A 17,098-nucleotide genomic window follows, 5' to 3' on the forward strand; every position below is an offset into this window, starting at 1 on the left:
AGCCTGTCTGGGAAGGTCCCATGATGTCCTGCTCTGTTACATATGGCCTTCCCTGTTGGTACAGTGGTTAAGACTCCCTGCTTCCACTGGAGACGACATGCCTCACAGGGGCCAAAAAGGGGGAAAATAAGATGCTGCTGTAAATAACCTTGTATCTAAGTTACTTCATATGTATAAATTCCTAGAAGCAGAATTGCTGGACCAAAATTTAGGCGCACTTGTGATTTTGATTGATGGACAATCTTTTTTTACTGATCTGTTTCTCCATCTCTAATCTCTACCAGTTAGCTCTGCTTAATTTCGATGATTGAGTGATATGCTCAATATTTTAAAAAATGAATTCATAATGATTTTTATAGAGAAAAAGCAAAAATTCAACTTCTCATTGCATGCCATTGGAAGTAACTAGTGATCAATTCCTGAAAATTGACAATTAAAAAAATTAAGCATTTATCTTGCCTTTCCAGTATGAATTAGTAATTCAGAATAGTAACTGATGACTAATAACTGAAGCTGAATCTCCAATACTTTGGCCACTTGATGCAAAGAACTGACTCATTGGAAAAGACCCTGATGCCGGGAAAGATTGAAGGCAGGAGGAAAAGGAGATGACAGACACAGGATGAGATGGTTGGATGGCATCACTGACTCGATGAACATGAGTTTGAGCAAGTTCCAGGAGTTGGTGATGGACAGGGAAGCCTGGCGTGCTGCAATCCATGGGGTTGCAAAGAGTCAGACACGACTTAGAGACTGAAATGAACTGATGAGAGAGTTCTTTATAGAAGATTATCAGCTACTAAGTGTTGAATGATGTAATTAGGAAAAAAAATTTACCATGTTGCATCCTCTAATGAAATAATTCAGGCAACAATCAAAAACGGATCCATTCATCACTGAAAATGGACTAACCAACCTGATGTGAGGCAGTGTGAAACATAATCAGCCTAGTTCCTGGAACAAGTTAAATGTCATGAGAAAAGAAAGGAGGCTGAGGAGACTGCTTTTGATTACAAAAAATTCAAGACATAATAACCACAGATAATGTATGGATGTATTTGGATCCTGATTCAACTGTAAAAAGCCACTTTTGAGACAATCAAGGAAATTTGATTATGGATTGGACAAAGATAAGCAAAAATTTAACAAGTGTAATAACATGGTAAATTTCCATATTTTTTAGAGATATGCTGATGTTTGGAGGAATAAAATATAATGACTGGGATTTGCTCTAATGCAACTTCAGCAAGGAAAAAAAAGGGGAAACAGAAAGCATTCATGGGAAATCTTGATAATTACTGCATTTGGTGAGGGGGATTCTTTATATAGTTCACTGTACTTCTATGCTGCTTGAAATTTTTCAATAAAACACACACATATACACACAAAATGGATGACTCTTCTGTGTTTTTAGGCTAACCATAATGGTCAGACTCTCACAATCTGAACCTAATCCAACCTATGTTAACAGCTTTATCACTAATTTTCCACATAAGCCTCCATTCTAGCTTTACCACATGACTTGACACTTTGGAACTGGCTGATCATTTTAAGGCCTATTCTGTAGTCTAAGTTATTTCCTCTGCTGATCTGCCTTCTCATCCTTTTTCCAACTGGGAAATTTCTTCTCCTTCAAGGCTTAGCTCAGATGTTAGCTGTGAAGTCTTGCCCAACCTCACTAGATCTCCTGAGTTGCTTCCAATGAACTCTGTTCATCACTACTAGTAGAATTTATCTCATACTGTAGATACAGTCTGTCTTCCTCCATCATGATGAGTACTCCCTAACAGCACATAGCATAAAAATTAAAGGCATAGACTCTAGATCCAGGATGCCTGAGATCGCATGCCAGTTTACTTAGCATTACATTGGGCAAGTAACCTCACCTCTCTGTGCCTCAGTTTTCTCATCTGTAAAATCTTACTTCATAGGATGGTATTAATCTCCTGAATGATAAGAAAGGGCCAACAGTTTCCAACACATGTTAAGTACTGAGTGCTAAGAATATAAAATATTAATATATTAATGTGTAACATTATTTAATACAAATATCAATGTATTCATTTAATATTAATATAGTAATAACACTAAATACTAAGAATAGGACTCTTACTTGTCCTTATTATACTGCTCCTCATATCTAGCTCAGTGTCTGGCACATAGATGCTCAATAAATGGTTGATGACTTGGGATAATTTTTGGTCTCCATACTGACCTTCACTTTGGCCCCAAAGCACTGGCATGGACCTAATCACTTGAGAACACTTCCATAAAGGTTTGTCTGAGGTTCGCAGCAGGTGCTAAGAGGGACTGGAGAGTTTGGACTCCTAAGTGGTGGTGATGCTAAAAGAGATAACAGGCAGCAGAGTCGCTGAGTGTAGGGAGTATGTCATTTATTGGCCCTGTGTTCCGCCACTCACTGGTCACTACTCTTGACTCGTAGGACAACAGGTACAGAACTGCAAGGGATCATCCCCAGCTCTGTGATCACCAGGTCCACCAGTTCTGGGGGGGTCACATCATAGACCAGATTCAACAACCGTAGGGACGAGTGGTTCTGCCAGTTAGCCAGGGCCACATGTTCTCCTCGCTCACACAGCAGATCATCAGGGTCATCTGCAATGGGAGGTGCACCCTTTTATGTACTTTTAAAAAATAAGTTATAGTTCAACCTCCCTTCTCCCTCCCAAATCTTCTCAGGCCCCCGGAACTTCCTCTTCTGCCCACCTGGGCCTCCTTACCTAGCTCATTAGAAACAAAGGCATCAGTCTGCACACGCTCACAGAACTTGTATGTTTCACAGCAGACCAGCACGGGTACATTATGGGCCCGTGCCACCAGGGCCAGCTGTGCCGTCCCTACCCGGGACATCACAGATCCATTCGCCAGGAGAGCATGAGCTCCCAGTAGCACCTTAGAAACCTATTTTGAAGAGTAGAAGGAAGGAAAAAAAACATCATGTGTGACCAATGCAGAATAAGGTTTCCAACTCCTACCCAGGATAGCAACATTAAGACAATGAGTAACAAATCGTAATAATGGCCCTTGGAAAACACCTGACCACTGATTCACTGCACCACCCACAGGAAGACTACACTCTGAAGTTACTTTTGTCTGGTTCCCTCCTGGTGGCTGCTAGTTTAATACAAGGTTCCTGTCATAGGTAGACATGCTGTGAAATGTGCTGGAGATGTTCTTCCTATTAGCTATCAACAAGATTATAGAGTTTTAGGATTTCTAGGTAACTGCAATGTTGGGAAAATAAGATTATGTCTATACTACTGTACCCTTTTACTCCACTTTCGAGTCCCTTTACTCTGCCCTCACCTCTGGGAGCACATAGGAAGCTGCAGGAATCAGCAGGTAGGAGGCAGGGACCCCAGCACGGACCAGAGAACGTAGCGTGTGCTTTCCCTCCAGCCGTGGCCGGCTGTCCACCACTACCACGCGAAATTGCCGGCCCTTAGCCCAAGCCTCCTGAAGAATTTGTGATACCAGAGATGAGCTGGAGCGAAGGGAGAGGAGGATTCAGTTATAAATGTCACTGACTGATGGTCAGCTCATTCCTAAAGGGCAAAGGGGCAGTCCCTTCTTCAGATCATTTCACTTCCCAGTTTTCTCAGTCGTAGGGTCTGGCCCATACCATCCGTATACCAGGATCACATCTCCATTACTGATCTTCTTATAAGCAAAGCGTGAGATTGCCTGAGCTGCAAGCACAATCTTCTCTTTTATATATCTGTCAATAGCTGCTTGTAGTTCTGACTTGGCCTAATGGAGTAAGACACTTAAGGAACAAGAAATGGACATTTTTTCCTTTGATTATCATGCCGGATACTTGAACATGTGTATAACAATGGGACTAAAGGGGGCCCAGATCAGACAGTCCAACCACCTCCTTAACGCCTGCCCAGGCAGACCAGAGAGTTGCCCTTCCTGGGAGTCCCAAATAGGTTTCCAACTCCATCCTCCCATGCATGCCTTGCTCATGCCTCATACTCATCACCTCCTCTTCCCGCTTGGAGCTGCTCACAACCGTGATCTCCTTGTTAAGGAACTTGATGGCGTTGTACATGCTTGCTGACAGGGGACGGCACTGAGTCAGGAAGCTACAACAACAACAACAACATCTTGCATCCATGCAACGCTTCACAGCTCATAAAGCTTTTATATTTAAAAACATCTTTTGAAAGAGAAGACAGAAAAATTAAAAACAGAGATAGAAGAGCAAGAAAAAGGGTTCAAGAAAAGGACAGAGCAAGGTAAAGAGTGGGAGCAGACGTGCAGTGGTCATCCTCACCTGAAGTAGGGCTTTAGTTTATTCACCAGGTCCCTTGACAATTCTTCATTGGGAGGTGTTGTGTAGTCCTGAATCACCTATATGGTACACAAGTTGATTGGCAAAATGCCCCCTGACAAGTCTCTGAAAGGGGGATAGGGTAAGCTTCTCTGAGGAGAGTCTTCTAGGATGGCATCATTTCATGTTCCCCTTGAGATGACTCTGGCTGAGAGAAGCTGGGGTAGTGTTGGGGAAGGTGAGGCTAGGTCATAAAATGAAGTAGGATGGGACATACCTGCTGCAAGGCACGAAGCAGGGCGATGCACCGGGCATTGGAGCCGCTGACCAGGCCCTGGGAGTACTGCAGGCCGAGCCGCACCATGGCTGGGTGGATCACAGAGGATGGGATGCTGATGGGATGGCGGTGTCACACACTTTGCAAGGGAACTTGAGCACCTACCGCCCACCTGCCCCTGATGACAATGAACCTCCTTCACTAGCACAGACACCCCCATTTCCTCAAGAGTTCTGCCTTGTGTTCATACTTCTTTCCACAGTTCCAACCCCCAGTTTCCAGTCATTTTGAAAACAGAACTACTAAAACTCCCCAGACTTAAAAGATATGACAGTTTCATAAAATCCTACCTCATAAACTGGGTCAAAGAGTTTTGTCTGCTATACTGGGGTAGGTGGGAGAAGAGACTGACTTTGGATCCATAATCCTTTCGTGTAGGAACCTTGACAAAACAAGAGGACAGGACCAAGGGCCCAGAGTTTAAAACTGTGGGATGATGCTGGGAAAGAAGAGGACAGTGAGCCAGCTTTGACCCAAATTCTCATCCTTTTCCAAGGTCTCACTTTGCCCCAAGCAACTTTCCTCCCTCTATTCCATCTCCCTAGGCTCTTTCTGGCCATACTCCAAACCCACTTCTTACCTGCTGTCGCTCTGGTTTTTTCACAAGCCTTCTCAGAAGTGTGGGGTCATCAACCTGACTATGCTCAGGTAGACGCTTCACTCCTAGAAGAAAACAATCATATCTTCAAGACACTGTAGGTGATTAAAAAAAATATGCTTTCAGGGCATAAGGGACATCAAGAGAAATCTGAGGCGGGGTAGAAAATCGGAGAAAAAACGTAGATGAAGAAACAGGGGTAGGAAGAGGCTGAGGGGAGAACTGTGAACTCTGGGAACCAAGGTAAAAACTGGCAGCTGTTCTCTGGTGGGAAAGCCTGAGCTAATATAGGCAGGCCTTTGAATCAACGGAGATCTTGAAATGAAGGGACAATACCTGAGGGGGTTTCTCCAGCTGTGCTGGGGCAGGCTTGAGGAGGTGGCCCTCCTTGGTCCCCTTTTCTCGCCTGCTTCAGGGCCCGCTCAGCCTCCTGCTTGGCCCGCCGTTCAGCTCGAAGTTCAGCTTTACTCCTACCTGCTGGAACTTTCTCCTTGGTAGTGCCCAACTGACTGTCCGGTCCTGTCAGGTGTTTGGCTGGGCCTCCTAAAGGTAGAAGGAGGAGGTGCCCAAGCCTCTTGGGCAGGTAAGTAATAGCTATGCCCCAACCAAAGCCTCTTTTCCTTTTCACTTATTCTAATCAACTTTATCCTGTCTCCCCCTCTTTTCTCCCACCACATCCCTTTACCAGCTTCACACCCCAGCCCTTTGAAAAGCCCCCGCACCTTGACACTGGGCTGCAGATACAGCGGAGCCAGTTTCTGCTTCTGCCCCCTTTTCCTCCTTCCGTTTCTTCTTCTGCTGTTTCTTTTCCTTCCGAAGCTGCAGCTTTTCTTCTTGGGTCATCTCCCTCCCCCCTGCCTAAGACACAGACACACAATACTTCTCTTCCCCAATAATTCCAAAAATGAATAAACACTACTGGATACTTATTAGACTCCCACACGGTCCACAATCCTTCCTGAGTCTCACCAGCTCCTTGTTACAAGCTAAGAGCCTACAGGGATCGAAGTTTCTCCTTCAAGTCAGAGTCACACTACCATTAAGGCTGACAAAACTCTGTAAAAATCTGGCTTTACCGAAAAATAAAGTGGAACGAGGATGGAAGCTGGGGCGGAATGAAGTTGATACAGGCTCCTGCGTACCGCCTGACAGGGTAGCTTGTGCGGGCACCCTCACTTACCCCAGACCGAGGAGCAAGCTCCGCCTTCATCCCAGATCCCGAGTCTGCATCAGAAAACAGGGCACAAAGTGAACTAGAGAGGCTCCGGGAAGGTTTGGGGGGACTCGTACTCGGCACAGCTGGTTGCTGGCTCGGCATGACCAGAGCTCGGCTCCGCCACCAGGCGGGAGGTGAGCCTGGGATCCGCGTGGGGACGCAGTGCGCGCCCGGATCAAAGGGAAGCCGGGCGGGGGAAAGAAGCGAGCACGCACTCTTCCCGGAGAAACAAGCCGGTGCGCGGCGCGGAGTGCGTCAGAGGCAGCGCGGCCAGAGTCCGTCGTGGCGCGGGAACCAAATGACGGAGCCCAGAGGGACCCAGGGCCCAGCAATAGCCGTCTGGAGCTCGTTGGCTCACGTACTTATTTGTGCCCCCGGCCCTTCACTCACCCTCGCGAACAGCCACAGCCACGGTAGCCATCACCCTCCGTTCTAGGCTCCGCCCGCCGGGGTCACCGCGACTATAGCGCCCCCTGGGTCGGCAGCCGCGGCGCGCAGCCCCAGGCCGACTACAAGCCCCTGCGTGCTCTGGGGCCCCGCCCCGGGCTACGGGTCGCGATAAGGGCCATCTTAATTTTAGGCTCCTAACTCCTTAGACTACAGTTCCCAGGATGCCAGGCGGCGCTGCGTCCCAGAGCGGACGTTCCCAGCCCTTCCCACCGCCGATCTCGCGCCCACCCCACCCCCGAAAATGGCGAGCGGGACTGCGGGGACGCGCTGAGGAACGGAGGCGAGCGTGCAAAGCCGCTGCGGCCCTCATAGTCCGGAGCCCGGCGGGGCCCTGCTGCAGGGAATATGCACTTTTCCATTCCTGAAACCGAGTCCCGCAGCGGGGACAGCGGCGGCTCCGCCTACGTGGTGAGGAGCGGCCAGAGCCCGATCGGGCAGGGGCGGGGATAACGGGCCGGAGCCTCTCCGAGCGGCCTCCGAGGTCTGGCTGCCACCTTTCAGGCCTGGTCACAGGCCGCCGACTCCCGACGGCCTCGCTGGGAGTTTATATTACGTCTGAGATCCGTCCAGCGGTTGCCCCAGCTCCTGTAGGTCCTTTGTTCGGCCGCATCGCCTCCCTCGGCTGGGCCGCGGCTACTCTGGTGGGCGTCACTGGCCTCTGGGGGAAGAAGACTGCAGCCCGAGCGCCCGAGTTTGCCCCGACTGGTCCTTCTGCTTTGGGACCTGGCTCTGAGGGAGATAGACTGGCAATCCTCGGAAGATCTCGGCGCGTTTCTCAGAGCAGCTGTGCCAGGCCACTTCCGGCCAGGGTTCGCAAGGGGACCGCCCAGACCGCAACCCTAAAATGCTTGCCTGCTTTTGTGTCCTCAGGCCTATAACATTCACGTGAATGGAGTCCTGCACTGTCGGGTGCGCTACAGCCAGCTCCTGGGGCTGCACGAGCAGGTGGGACTGGCACCCCTGCCTTGTGGCAGCGTCAAGCCCTTTCCTCCACCTGGGCACCAGCGTCTCCATTTCCCGCCTCGTCGCTTATCCGTAGGCTGTAGTTCCCTTTTAATCACAGCCGCAGGGGAGGATTTAGTGCTTTATCTGGTCGTGTGACATTTCCGGGGAACTCCCTAGGAAGCTTAATGTCTGCCACTCTTAACCACCCCTGTCTATACTCACGCCCTCCTTCCTGCTTCTCTGCCCCCGTCTTACACAGCCTGTACACTGCCTGTGCCTGTGCATGGATAGATCGCCCCCCCTTCCCCCTCCGCTGCCAGAGCACTTTCCTTCTGTCAGCTGAGCTGCAACTTGAAATTCTTTTCCCGGTTCATACAAACCATTCATCAGTTTGGGTCTGTGTTCCTTGACGCACCTGAGTGGGTGTAGCTGTTCCAGTTATCTTGTGTCTGTGATGTAATGTTTCTGTTCTCACCAGATTGTGAGCTCTGTATTTAATTCAGTAGAGCCTTGATTCTACTGATTACTAGTTGTGCAACCCTGAGCAAGCTCCCTGATTTCTTTGGGCCTCAGCTACTCCAGCTGAAAAATGGATTCATTGATCTGCAGTGTCCCTTTTAAGTCCTAAGATGCTTCGTGAATATACTTAGCTATTACTTGACCGTGCACATAAACTCTCCTTACAAAGCCCTTTGCTTCCTGTAGGGGTTCAATGAATACAGCCTTGCTAGATAATGAAGGGGCTCACTAGGCCCTGGCCCTATATAAACCCTTCCCACCCTGTGAAGAGGCTGACTCGCACACTGTAAGATTGTAAAGGGCATATATCTAGAATAGAGGAATGGCTGCCCTTGCCAAAGGAATCATTTCCTGGGTGACCAGGGTCGGTAGGGGAGCAGAGATTGAGGAAAAGGAAAGGGAGCCCAAGAGAACATTATGAATGTGGATTGCCTCTTGTCACTTTCGATGTTTATGTAAAGAGTTGTATCTCTTTCTCCAAATAGCTTCGGAAGGAATATGGGGCGAATGTACTTCCTGCATTTCCCCCAAAGAAGCTTTTCTCTCTGACACCTGCTGAGGTGGAACAGAGGAGAGAGCAGTTAGAGAAGTACATGCAAGCTGGTGAGTGGCTCGAGGGAACAGAGGCTGACTCTGTTGAGGATTATGGGGAGAGAATCAAAACAGCTGATTCTGTAGAAGGCCCTGCTGGGAAACCTCTTGTTTGATCTGTTATTTAATGAGCAAAAGTAAATAACATGCAAGGATGCTCTAGCATCTAGGTACCAGAAAAGCAGTTTTGGCCCTGACATCTATAAGAAATACTAATACGGCACTAAACAGTCTTAAAGCATTTTCAGTTAGTGGGCAGAACTTCATACTTCATTTGTGTCCAATGTGCTTTAGATGAACATTAAGTTCTGTAGACGGTACTTAACTAGATGGTAGCTAAGGGTAGGGCAGGTGAGGAGTTTATGCAGGGGACTTCCCTGGCAATCCAGTGGTTAAGACTGCACTTCCAAGGCTGGGGGTGCCGGTTTGATCCCTGATCGGGAATCCAAGATCCCACATACTGCACGGTCAGCCAAAAAATAAAAATTAAGTTAAAAAAGAAATTATGCAAACAGTGAGTGGGGTGAGGCCAGCTGGGAGATGTGACAGGCCACCATCAGCCAAGGAAAGGGAGCCTACCAAGAAGAGAACTGGAGGGAGCCAAGAGGGAACTGTAAGTTACTAGAACATCAATCTCTTGTCCCCACAGTTCGGCAAGACCCATTGCTTGGGAGCAGTGAGACCTTCAATAGTTTCCTGCGTCGGGCACAGCAGGTGAGGCTTTGGGGGACCAAGATTTAAGGTTGAAGCACCTTCCTGTAGGGCCACATCATTTTAATCAGGTGGGTACAGAGGAGTTATTCTGGCATCTTTCTTCATGGAAGGGGGCTTCTGCTGTACCAGTGAAATCAAGGAAACACAGCTTATAATTAAGCCGCTGCGAATAAAGGCACTGGAAGGACCTAGAAATACATAGTTGGGAAGGGGTCAGAGCTGGACGCCGGGCATGTGGTTAACGGTGCTCCCATTCCATTCCCATGTTTGTTCACAACCAGGAGACACAGCAGGTCCCCACAGAAGAGGTCTCTTTGGAAGTGCTGCTCAGCAACGGGCAGAAAGTTCTGGTCAACGTGCTAACTTCAGATCAGACTGAGGATGTCCTGGAGGTGAGGCACTTGTTCTGCACTGGCGTTCCTTCCCCCATGCCCCCTGCACTTCTTCCTGGGCTTGAGGTGATTGGAACCACCCCATTTGATGAACTGTACTTCCTTCCTTGTCCCAGGCTGTGGCTGCAAAGCTGGATCTTCCAGATGACTTGATTGGCTACTTCAGTCTATTTCTAGTTCGAGAAAAAGAGGATGGAGCCTTTTCATGTGAGTTTCTCTGGACTCTACAACTTCCCTCTGTTTCGAGTAGTGAATTTGTTTCCCTGTCGCCCCCAAGAATGTGGCAGGCATTTCCCCAGGGCTTCCCTCTTGCTTTCCCTCCCCTGAGTCTGACATTTTCATTTTTTTTTTAAACCCATAGTTGTACGAAAGTTGCAAGAGTTTGAACTGCCTTATGTGTCTGTTACCAGTCTTCGGAGTCAAGAATATAAGATTGTGCTGAGGAAGAGGTCAGGGCTGGGCTGGGAGGAGGGAGAGAGTGCTGGGTTGGATTATGGGGCCATGTGTTGAGACAGAGGGACCTGGGCAAGGGGGTAGTGCTGGGTTTTTCTACCAGGCCTACCAACTGTATCACCCTTCACCCCACAGTTCCAGATTGCTCCCGTTTTGCCCCCCTTTCCTTTCTACCTCTTGCCTTCCCCCAGCTTAGCCCCATTACCCCTTTCCACCCCTTGGCCTCACAGTTATTGGGACTCTGCCTATGACGACGATGTCATGGAGAACCGGGTTGGCCTGAACCTGCTTTATGCTCAGGTGAGCTTGGAGCTGCCTCAGAACCCTTCCCCTGAAAATGGCTCTGGTGTCCTACTCTGCTGAGAAAACTACTTTCGTGTCTTTACTGCTGGTTCACGGGGAAGTTCCTAGCATGCTCTGAGGGCATGTGGCACAACCTGTACTCTCCCTGCCTTGTAAGCTGATTGGTCAAGAAGACTCACTGCCAAGAGCTGGCTCAGATGTGGGGCTAGGGGTCAGGCTGGACAGAGGTAACTGGACACTTTCTTTGGACCTCTGACTGGGAGCAGCCCCTCACACCATGTCTCCACTGTAGACGGTAGCAGACATTGAGCGTGGATGGATCCTGGTCACCAAGGAGCAGCACCGGCAGCTCAAATCACTGCAGGAGAAAGTCTCCAAGAAGGAGGTGAGCCTTGCCTCCCTGTTTCCCTCCAAGGGATTGCTTCCTCTGGGCTGTCCTGCTTCCCCTCGTGACTCGCCCACATGGTGACTGGGTTTCAGTTCCTGCGGCTGGCCCAGACGCTGCGGCACTACGGCTACCTGCGCTTCGACGCCTGTGTGGCTGACTTCCCCGAGAAGGACTGTCCAGTGGTGGTGAGCGCAGGCAACAGTGAGCTCAGCCTCCAGCTCCGCCTGCCTGGCCAGCAGCTCCGTGAAGGCTCCTTCCGGGTCACCCGCATGCGGTGCTGGCGGGTCACCTCCTCTGTGAGTTGGGGTAGGAAGGGGAGGCCTTTGGGATGGAGGCCTGGCAAGCCTTGAGCTTCAGGAATGGGCTGGAGTAGGTCAAGACACGAGGCACAGCCTCTCGGGCTGAGAATGAACTCAGCCTGATTCCCCTTCCTCTTCAGGTGCCACTGCCCAGTGGAGGCACAAGCAGCCCCGGCCGGGGCCGGGGTGAGGTGCGCCTGGAACTGGCTTTTGAATACCTCATGAGCAAGGACCGGCTACAGTGGGTCACCATCACCAGCCCCCAGGTGTGAGCCCACCCTCAGGCCTCCTCTGGAGCCCATTGCACCGTCTCTCTTAGATACCCAAGTCTAGGGCTTCCAGGACTCCATGTGAGTGGGAGCCCTTGTCCTAGGGGTGCTGGGCTCAGGGTGACCACTCTAGTCAGGCTGAGCTCTCCCCTTGCCCTCAGGCTATCATGATGAGTATCTGCTTGCAGTCCATGGTAGATGAACTGATGGTGAAGAAATCTGGCGGCAGTCTCAGGAAGGTACGTGGTGGCTGTGCTCTCCCTGCCTTTTGTCCTAGGGCTGGTGCTTCTGAGAGGGAGGGGAAAGGCTCAGGATTCCTATGGGAGTGATCCTGCCCTTACCGGCGCCTCACGTCTCCATCCCCAGATGCTGCGCCGGCGGGTTGGGGGCACCCTGAGACGCTCAGACAGCCAGCAAGCCGTGAAGTCACCACCATTGCTTGTAAGTACTGCTCCCTGATCAGTGCCCCAGCCCACCCCACCCTTGCCTCATCTCCCTACAAGGTCTCTGATGCCGCTGCCTCATCTTCCCCAGGAGTCACCAGACGCCAGCCGGGAGTCCATGGTCAAACTCTCAGTGAGTTTCCCACAAGGCTCGGTGAGGTTGGTGTTCTTAGGGGATCTCAGGGAGGCTCAAGCGCTCTGACCCCCAACCCTGCCTTTATTCCAGAGCAAGCTGAGTGCTGTGAGCCTGCGGGGGATTGGCACTTCTGGTACAGATGCCAGTGCCAGTGACGTCCACGGCAATTTTGCCTTCGAGGGCATTGGAGACGAGGACCTGTGATCTCCAGCACTCGGATGTCTGCCCTCTGCCCTGGGAGAATGTTCAGAAACTTGTCCTGTGCCTGTATCCCGTCCTGACCCCCAAACAGGGGGCATTTTCCTTTCTCTTGTCCCCTTTTCTCCTCTCAGCCAGGGGCCTCCTAACCCACCTCTCCCTCCACCTCCCCCCCCATCCTGGGGCTGGCTACACAAAGGATCACCCAGAGCTGGCCCTCAATGCCAAATTAGCATTTAGTATTTTGCACAAAGTCCACGGGACCATGGCTACCTGCTTGGGGAGGAACCACAGTTCCCTCCAGGCTGCTTCTGGCTTCTCAGGGCCATGAGCCAAGGGGATGGGCAGAGGTCTGTGTACGGTCTGGCCCAGCTCCCCATCATTAAACTCAGCCTGATTGCTGCCTACCTCTGGTTCCCTCTCTGCCCTGCTCCCCCCATCACAGCACACACTGCTGTGCTAAGGGTGAGCCTGAGCCGTGCTTGTCGCTGCCAACTCAGCATAGACAAGGCTTTGTTAGTGTTTCCTTTATTATAAAGCACTGAAATAAGTTAAATAAACAGGTGCGAGGCTGGACAGTCCCCCAGCCAGTTCCTCCACTGCCCTTGGGAGCAGTGGAGATGAATATAGGGCCCTTCTCACTGAGCTTATGAAGTGCATCAGTCAAGGCAAGGCCCCCTGGTCCATGTGGGTCCCCTGCCCATGGGGTTTGGGCTGGTCCATACAGTGCCTAGGTGAGTCAGTGTGGAGCCCCCTGGCCAGCGGGGGAGGAAGGAGAAGGTGGCTTCTGGTCCGTCTGTATAAAACACAGGAGGGTCAGGACTACTGCATGGAGCCCTGGGACAGAAGGACCTAGTTCAGGGTGAGTCTGTATGGAGAGCTCGGCTACTGGTGGCACCCAGGGCTGTTGGGCCCCGAGAGCTCAAAACAGGGGGAGGACTGTGAGGTGGGGCCCAGCCCTCAGAGGCAGAGAGGCCAGGCCCTCCCGCCCCCCCATGGCCATGCACCTTTTGGTGGCGCTTGTAGTTGTCCCAGTGGCCCGTGGTATAGGCGCAGGTGGCACAGCGGAAGGGCTTCTCGCCTGTATGCCGCAGCATGTGGCGTTTGAGGTTCATACTCTGATTGCAGCTGTAGTTGCAAAGGCTACACCGAAAAGGTTTGTCCCCAGAGTGGATCCGACCATGACGTTTGAGGTTGGCCAGGTTACCACAGGCATAGGGGCAGAGGGGGCACTTGTAGGGTTTCTCTCCTGTGTGGACGCGCTGGTGCCGTTTCAGGTTGTCCAGGTGAGCAGAGGCGTAGGGACAACGGGCACAGCGGAAGGGCTTCTCACCGCTGTGTGTCTTCATGTGCCGAGCCAAGTGGTTGGGATAATGAGTGGCAAAGGGGCAGAGGCTGCAGGCGAAGCCTTTGTCACTGGGGCCCTGGGGTCCCCCACTGGCACCACCTCCAGTCTCTCCTTGCATGCAGCGCCCACATGTGGCTGCTCCCAGCCGACTGCCCTCCCCCTCCTCCAGCTCTTGCCCACAGTTCCGGCAGGTCCAAGGGAACAGCAGCTCTGGCAGTGGTTCTGACCCAGTCCCACACAGGCCTTCCCCTTCACCCCGCAGCTGCCCACAGTCCGGCAGGAAGCTGGCACCGCCTGGTGACACATGGAGGCTCAGATCTGGAAGCAGCAGGGCATCTGTGGGGACAGTGAGACCTGGGCTATGAATGCAGGTACCCGCTAAGGCCACCCACCCACGTCCCAGGTTCTTTAGGCCTGGCTTTTTACCTTCGGGTCGCCGAGGCACTGCTCCCTCCTGCTCTGTGGGACTGGGAGGCCGGGCAGGACGTGGAGCACAGCAGCGGAAGCCACAGGTCGGGCAGGGAGGAGTGGGGGGCCCCCCATGGGTGCGCTGATGCCGCCTCAGGTTGCCCAGGCTGCTGCAGGCAAAGGGGCAGTGGGGACAGCGGTAGGGCTTCTCGCCAGTGTGGGTGCGGGTGTGTCGTGTCAGGTTGACGAGCTGGGCTGAGGCGTAGGGGCAGCGGCCACAGCGGAACGGCTTCTCCCCGCTGTGTGTCTGCATGTGCCGCTTCAGGTGGCTCGAGTAGTGGGACACGAAGGCGCAGAGGCGGCATGAGTACAGTAGCCGTGGGGGCAGCGGGGGCCCCCCACCCGGTCCTCCTGCCCCACAACACGGCCCCTCACCTGTGGGCCCCCCACACAGCTGGCAGGCTGGGCCTGGCCTCTCACCCCTGGCCTCCCCTGGACCCCTGGCTGGCTCCTCAACTTCACTCTCCGCACTTAGTGCCCGGCCGCCCCCAGACTCGTCGTCACTCAGCCCGTAGGGAAGCCCAGGCCTGGCCCCCAGAGAGTCTCCTGGTGAGACAGACATGAGAAGAGACATCAACACAGGGCAGAACCAGACTCAAAACTCCCTTTTTCTCACTTGTGGCCTCACCACTTGCTGGGCTCCACCCTTTCTCTTCAATTCAACTAACATTCAGCTAACATTCAACTAACAACTAACATTCAATTCGGCTAACATTCAACTTCAATTCAGCTAAACATTCAACATGAATTAGCTACCGCTGAGCCTGGACTAACCCAGTGATGATAGAGTTGTACATAGGTCCATGGAATGAAAAAAATGTGTGGTTTACAGTGGACCACAGATGGAAATCAATCAACAATTAAGTAATTCTTGGGATAAGCAAAAATACACAAGGCAGAGGCCTGAGACCTTTTTCTAATTCCCCCGTCAGTGAGGACTCAGTTTTTAATTTATAATCAGCTCCATACTATCTCAAGAGACAAAATTTGGAGGGAAGAAGAAACAAAGTAATGCATGTAATACTACTTCTAAGCCTAAAGGATGGATTCCTTTTTGTGTGGATCCCTTCAATGACTTTCAAAAGCATCTTCCAGAAGTGGCATTAAGTGGATAGGTAGTGCAGCAACTTAGGATGGGGTGATGCTAAGATCACAGGGAAGACTGTGGAAGGATATTTGAGGGTAGAAATTAAAACCTCAGTGCAAAAGGAGTTTATGTTGCAGGTGAAACGGAGTTAGAAGTACCAGCATGAATGAGGTTGCTTCCCTAAACCTCTTAAACTCTTAATGAATGGGCTAGGGAGCAAGACAAGGTTATTAAAAGGGCATTTACTTGTAATCAGTTGTTTTCTGTGATTTCTCCACTGTACTATTCATAACATCTTTGAACCAGGCCCTAAAACTTCACCTCAACAAAGTGAAGGACCATCAGACAAATGAAATCTAGCTCAAATCTAAACTTACACTAAACCAGTCGCACTGGCAGTAAAGCATGTTTTGCTCAGAAGCACTAAACCTAACCCGCCTTCTAAAGGCTGGGGTTCCATTGGTCACTTTCTTAAGTAAGTGACCCCAAACCCACCTTCAGAGTCTCTCTCGAAGCCCATGAGCTGGTCGCTGTTGCGGTCACCTTCCTCCTCTTCCTCTTCCTCCTCTTCAAACTCCAGATCCTGGCCTAGTAGCAAATCACTCTCCAGTACCAGGGCCCCGGGTCCTTCGTCGAGGGAGTCTTCGGTATCCACTGGAGAGAGGAGGGGGCTTGTAGATTCTCCCTCAGGAACCGTGCCCATCATCCGCACCTGGGGAGGCAACCCTCGCAGACCGTACTTCCCGCACTCGCAGACCCTCTCGGGTACCTTGATGGGAAGCTAGGAGTCCAGATCGCCCACCCCATCCCTCAGGAGTCGCCCTCCACCCAGACCTGAACCCTCGCCACTGACCCCACCCCCGCTCCTCCCCACCCCACGGCCCCTGACCCCTGACCTTTGACCCCCTCGCATTTCACGGGCTGCGGGTGGCTTTGCTTCCTTCGGGGCATCGTGACCGGCTCCAGCCCGACGCGCCTCCGGCCTGCGGCCGCCCGACCCCGCCCCTCCCAATTCGGCCCGCCCGCCCTTCCTCTCAGGGCCCGCAGGCAGCCCCCATACAGCGGCGCGGGCCCCGGGCAGCCCCCGGCCCTGGCCCCGGCGCCCAGCTCAGGCCGCTCCCGCCGCCGCCGCCGCGTCCATTCATGGAGCCCCCTACCCCCCCTACGGAGACCAGCTGGTACCTCCGTACTCGCTTCCGCTTCCGCTGCCGCAGAGCCACACGGGACGCGTAGTCCGTGAAAAGTAGAAGCAGCCAAGGCGTCCACAGTGTGACCAGGAAGTGATTGTGACGAAGGCAAGCGGAAGAGCCAATCAGGAATCAGGTGGAACCTGGCCAGCAAGGAGGGCAGGTCGAACCCTGCCGCTGGCTTTAAACTTAAAGGCCACCAGCCCGATCCTGACTCCTCGCAGGAGGAACAAGGAAATCATTTCTAACTCTAGGAGGGGGTGAGAATGAGCTGCGACAGCAGGCCAGCCTGTCAGCAGCTCAGGGAGTTACAACACCCAGGCCCCTTCTCCCAAACTTATACTACTACAGGCAGGCGCGCGCGGATACACCCCCCCACACACACACCCACCCACCCACACACCCCCACACACACCCACCCACACCACCCACACACGCGCGCGCGCGCGCCCGCGCAGGA

General features: G+C 52.2%; 3 protein-coding genes across 10 annotated transcripts; 1 reads left to right on the plus strand and 2 right to left on the minus strand.

Annotated features, from left to right (window-relative positions):
* Positions 1 to 2,376: 2,376 nt before the first annotated feature.
* Positions 2,377 to 7,086, minus strand: EIF2B4 (eukaryotic translation initiation factor 2B subunit delta). Of its 5 annotated transcripts, none has more exons than XM_043917431.1 (13): positions 6,839 to 7,086; positions 6,413 to 6,456; positions 5,955 to 6,090; positions 5,569 to 5,775; positions 5,215 to 5,297; positions 4,925 to 5,016; positions 4,575 to 4,689; positions 4,301 to 4,377; positions 4,007 to 4,109; positions 3,644 to 3,771; positions 3,328 to 3,505; positions 2,742 to 2,922; positions 2,377 to 2,616 (listed from the first exon to the last, which is right to left on the minus strand). In XM_043917431.1, exons 1-13 carry the CDS (start codon positions 6,867 to 6,869, stop codon positions 2,417 to 2,419), a joined length of 1,575 nt encoding a protein of 524 aa, XP_043773366.1. In that variant the 5' UTR covers positions 6,870 to 7,086; the 3' UTR covers positions 2,377 to 2,416. The 5 variants fall into 5 exon arrangements, with proteins under 5 accessions (XP_043773366.1, XP_043773368.1, XP_043773365.1 ...); XM_043917433.1 differs by lacking the exon at positions 6,839 to 7,086 and adding an exon at positions 6,664 to 6,823; XM_043917430.1 differs by lacking the exon at positions 6,839 to 7,086 and having other exon boundaries at positions 6,413 to 6,653.
* SNX17 (sorting nexin 17) lies at positions 7,039 to 12,955 on the plus strand. 2 transcript variants are annotated; one of them, XM_043917439.1, is made up of 15 exons: positions 7,039 to 7,306; positions 7,769 to 7,843; positions 8,848 to 8,965; positions 9,603 to 9,667; positions 9,949 to 10,059; positions 10,176 to 10,266; positions 10,421 to 10,508; positions 10,743 to 10,812; positions 11,108 to 11,200; positions 11,296 to 11,499; positions 11,643 to 11,768; positions 11,933 to 12,010; positions 12,138 to 12,212; positions 12,306 to 12,347; positions 12,441 to 12,955. In XM_043917439.1, the coding sequence occupies exons 1-15, from the start codon at positions 7,244 to 7,246 to the stop codon at positions 12,552 to 12,554; spliced, it is 1,413 nt and encodes a 470-aa protein (XP_043773374.1). In that variant the 5' UTR covers positions 7,039 to 7,243; the 3' UTR covers positions 12,555 to 12,955. The 2 variants fall into 2 exon arrangements, with proteins under 2 accessions (XP_043773374.1, XP_043773375.1); XM_043917440.1 differs by lacking the exon at positions 7,769 to 7,843 and having other exon boundaries at positions 7,103 to 7,306.
* A 105-nt stretch (positions 12,956 to 13,060) lies between these two features.
* ZNF513 (zinc finger protein 513) lies at positions 13,061 to 16,982 on the minus strand. 3 transcript variants are annotated; one of them, XM_043917437.1, is made up of 5 exons: positions 16,348 to 16,619; positions 15,947 to 16,105; positions 14,323 to 14,910; positions 13,556 to 14,232; positions 13,061 to 13,344 (listed from the first exon to the last, which is right to left on the minus strand). In XM_043917437.1, exons 1-5 carry the CDS (start codon positions 16,400 to 16,402, stop codon positions 13,288 to 13,290), a joined length of 1,536 nt encoding a protein of 511 aa, XP_043773372.1. In that variant the 5' UTR covers positions 16,403 to 16,619; the 3' UTR covers positions 13,061 to 13,287. The 3 variants fall into 3 exon arrangements, with proteins under 3 accessions (XP_043773372.1, XP_043773373.1, XP_043773371.1); XM_043917438.1 differs by lacking the exon at positions 16,348 to 16,619 and adding an exon at positions 16,634 to 16,982 and having other exon boundaries at positions 13,061 to 14,232; XM_043917436.1 differs by having other exon boundaries at positions 13,061 to 14,232.
* Positions 16,983 to 17,098: the final 116 nt, after the last annotated feature.

The sequence above is a fragment of the Cervus elaphus genome, chromosome 11, assembly GCF_910594005.1.
Source record: "Cervus elaphus chromosome 11, mCerEla1.1, whole genome shotgun sequence".
Lineage (NCBI taxonomy): Eukaryota > Metazoa > Chordata > Mammalia > Artiodactyla > Cervidae > Cervus > Cervus elaphus.

Coding starts and splice junctions, on each gene's coding strand:
- SNX17 (XM_043917439.1), top strand. CDS start 7,244: ATGCACTTTTCCATTCCTGAAACCGAGTCCCGCAGCGGGGACAGCGGC. Junction 10,267..10,420: donor AGAGGATGGAGCCTTTTCAT/GTGAGTTTCTCT, acceptor TTAAACCCATAG/TTGTACGAAAGTTGCAAGAG. Junction 12,213..12,305: donor TGAAGTCACCACCATTGCTT/GTAAGTACTGCT, acceptor CATCTTCCCCAG/GAGTCACCAGACGCCAGCCG.
- ZNF513 (XM_043917436.1), bottom strand. CDS start 16,402: ATGCCCCGAAGGAAGCAAAGCCACCCGCAGCCCGTGAAATGCGAGGGG. Junction 16,106..16,347: donor GAAATGCGAGGGGGTCAAAG/GTCAGGGGTCAG, acceptor TCCTCTCTCCAG/TGGATACCGAAGACTCCCTC. Junction 14,233..14,322: donor AGTGCCTCGGCGACCCGAAG/GTAAAAAGCCAG, acceptor CTGTCCCCACAG/ATGCCCTGCTGCTTCCAGAT.
- EIF2B4 (XM_043917430.1), bottom strand. CDS start 6,550: ATGCCGAGCCAGCAACCAGCTGTGCCGAGTACGAGTCCCCCCAAACCT. Junction 6,091..6,412: donor AGCTTGCTCCTCGGTCTGGG/GTAAGTGAGGGT, acceptor TCTGTGTCTTAG/GCAGGGGGGAGGGAGATGAC. Junction 3,506..3,643: donor GTGATCCTGGTATACGGATG/GTATGGGCCAGA, acceptor CCTTCGCTCCAG/CTCATCTCTGGTATCACAAA.